The sequence below is a fragment of the Thalia democratica genome, chromosome 3 (assembly GCF_965202585.1).
Source record: "Thalia democratica chromosome 3, ktThaDemo2.hap1.1, whole genome shotgun sequence".
Taxonomy (NCBI): domain Eukaryota; kingdom Metazoa; phylum Chordata; class Thaliacea; order Salpida; family Salpidae; genus Thalia; species Thalia democratica.
In genome coordinates, this window is record NC_139167.1 from 19,741,522 (window position 1) to 19,744,499 (window position 2,978).

General features: G+C 27.5%; 1 protein-coding gene across 1 annotated transcript; it reads right to left on the reverse strand.

Moving 5' to 3' along the window:
- Positions 1-543: 543 nt before the first annotated feature.
- LOC145831826 (uncharacterized) lies at positions 544-2,443 on the reverse strand. Its single transcript, XM_082939168.1, has 4 exons — positions 2,211-2,443; positions 1,967-2,058; positions 1,567-1,749; positions 544-1,440 (listed from the first exon to the last, which is right to left on the reverse strand). Exons 1-4 carry the CDS (start codon positions 2,381-2,383, stop codon positions 1,175-1,177), a joined length of 714 nt encoding a protein of 237 aa, XP_082795294.1. The 5' UTR covers positions 2,384-2,443; the 3' UTR covers positions 544-1,174.
- Between the last annotated feature and the right edge of the window lie 535 nt (positions 2,444-2,978).

Genomic DNA, 2,978 nt, shown 5'->3' on the forward strand with positions numbered 1-2,978 from the left:
ATTGTATTTATTTCTTTTGTTTTAATTGTAGTAATATATTTCTAATTTTGTAACTTATTTGTTACAGGGAATCTGAAAGTAGTTTTATTACTGAGTAAATAATATTGAACGATTATACCTTAAATTTTACTATGGCAAAATTAGTCAATTACCTTAAGTTAAATCTACAGTTTTCATTATATGTTTAGTGCCAGTTTAAGCAATACTTAATTGGTAATTAAACTAGAAAATAAAACATTTACGATTGAATTATAATTTATTTATAGTTTAAACTTGTTTTCTGCATTCGTACTTTTAAGTTTTAGACGAATCATACTTTGTTTGACGTTAAACTAAGTTAAAAATTAATTTAAACTATTTTTTTTTTAATTGTTTCAATTGTTGTAGCTACAAAACAAAACATCTGTAAGTATAATTGTTTTATTTCTGAAATTCATTTGACTACAAAAAGTTTTAAAGCAAAGAAAATAAAAATTTTCAAATAGATTAAAACAAGTTTACGAACTTTGTTTTAATGATTTATTAATACTATGTGTAATGGTTTATAAAAACTATAATTGTCAAAATTTTATGCTATAATAAGTTAATGAGAATTGAAGATATGTCGAAAAATAAACAAAAGAAAAAGTTAATTAAAAATCGCCTTAAGCTAAAGAAACATAAAAATAAAAGCAATACTTATTTTTAGAAACACTCGTCAAACAACAAACTTTAATAAAACCATACATTCCTTTTAATTGAACTAATAAGCTAGCCTAAACTTAATGAGCTTGCAGTTTTTTAAAATGTACATATACTGTAAAAGCAAAGCTAAAACTATAGAGCTTTAAAACAGTTTTTTAGTTTAAAATTAATCACAGAAATTTTTGTATTTACCCTTACAAGAAAAAACATTAATAAAATTGATGTAGTTTGATCGTGTCAATTTAAGTTTACTTCATGTACAAAAAATGGCAAATTAAACACATTGTAAGTTGGGAACAGAGGAGAAAAGACAGCACAAAATACTATAATTTAAGAAAAGCAGTAACAAAACAACTTTTGACAAACATGATGTTAAAAAATAAATTTAAAGTTCTTAGAACAATGTTTGTAACACAAGGCAGAACAACTTAAACGAATAACATTAAACGAATATACTGTACTTACCAATAATATTTTTTTATATTAAGTCTTAACAATTCTCGTTATGATCAGATGCGGGTACCTGATTAAACCTGTTTCTGTCAGACCTTCTGTCCGCAAAGTTGCTTTCACTGTCCTGACGATTGAAACTGGCTGGTTCTTGAGTGGTAGCTGCCCCCTGTCCTGCATTTACAATTTGGTTGTTTTCAAGTCCCTGGTTTTCAACTAACGGAGTTCTCTCGGGTCTGGTGCTTTCCCTGTTTGACTCCCTTGAACCGGTCAAGCCTGACGTCCGGCTTCCATCCATTTCAAAGACTGAAATATTAAGTTATTTTTTATTTGAAAATATAGTTCAAAAAACAGTAAGTACCAATAAAATAGGCAAGTCACAAACTAAAAGAAAGATTTTTTTTCAAGTTTTAGATATTTTTTCTTACTTACCTTGTTTTTCTTTGCTGTTTTCATTATTTTTCAGCATTCTGCAAAGCATCCAAGCTTGCAGCACAGCCACCAGTACAAACAATATGAACACACCAACTATTAGCATTGTGTTCATGAATATTCTTTCGTCTTGTTTGTTTTTAATGTCGTCGTTTTTGCGCTGGTAGTTTTGACGAATGTATTCTGATAACGGTAATAAATTCAAATAAACTTGTCTGGTTACAAATAACTCAATAAAAGAAGAAGCGAGAAAAGTATTTTTAACACAGCAATCAAAATTGAATGCAAATAATTTTTTACATTTTAAATGATTTCAGTAAGTAAAAACAGACAAACGTAAGAAAAACAAGTTAGAGAACTGAAAATTAGTACAGAGTAGATTTAAGTTAATTAAATTAACCTGAACATCTTTGTTGACAGTACTGGTTTATTTCAACTCCACAGATGTTACTGCAGGGCTTACAAAATTCATTGTCCCAGTATTGGTCTAATCTACAAAATATAAAAACATTTTATAGTTATAAGTTATTATTTTATAATTATTTTAAGAGTTATAAGCTTTAGCTATCTCTCCTCAACAAGTGTTTCTTATCAAGCAAAAACATATTAGTACAAAAATATTTAAAAAAAAACAGAAATCTAACCTGCAAGTCTCTTTATAAGCTTCGTGGTGCCGAATGGTCAGTTCGATGTAACTTTTCAGTTCCGCTTGACTAAGTTCAATGCTGGCTTTCGGTGCCTCCTTATTTTCATTAGCAGGAGAAGATACGGCTAATTGTGACGTCACAGCTATCAGGGTGAAAAGTACGTGCTTCATTGTTAGCTCGCAAATAATATAGGTAGATAGTATTTTAGATAAATACTTTTGTGTAATGGTTACTCTGCAATTATTTATGTATAAAGTTTTATACGTATCTAGTATAACACAAAAAACTTCATTGCAGGAAATAACTCTAAGTCTTGCTTCATTACAACTGTTTAAAGTATTGCAGTCATTAATATTACTTTATTAGTTCAAACTTTTCACATACAATGAAGAAAAGCTGTTTCAAGAATAATGTTAGATATATATCTTGACATAAACAAAAACTTTAATTCTAAAACACAAAGAAAACTTGTAAATAGTTTGTTTGCTTCAAATTTAGATTTACGAGTTGCATAGCTTTTTGTATACATTTTAAATGAAAAGTATCAACACAGTTTCTATAAAACAATAAATTAACCTGTATTTATAAAATTTAAAACATAAGCCTCTACTGATTTTACTGACCTTCATTTATCTAAACTCAGAATTTTTAAAAAAGTATAAAGTAATTTTATTGAATCTAGTTCTAATATTATAAATTTTTCCGACTGTCTTTAAAACAATAACGGACTGAATTAATTCTGACAATTTTTTATTTAACAAACAA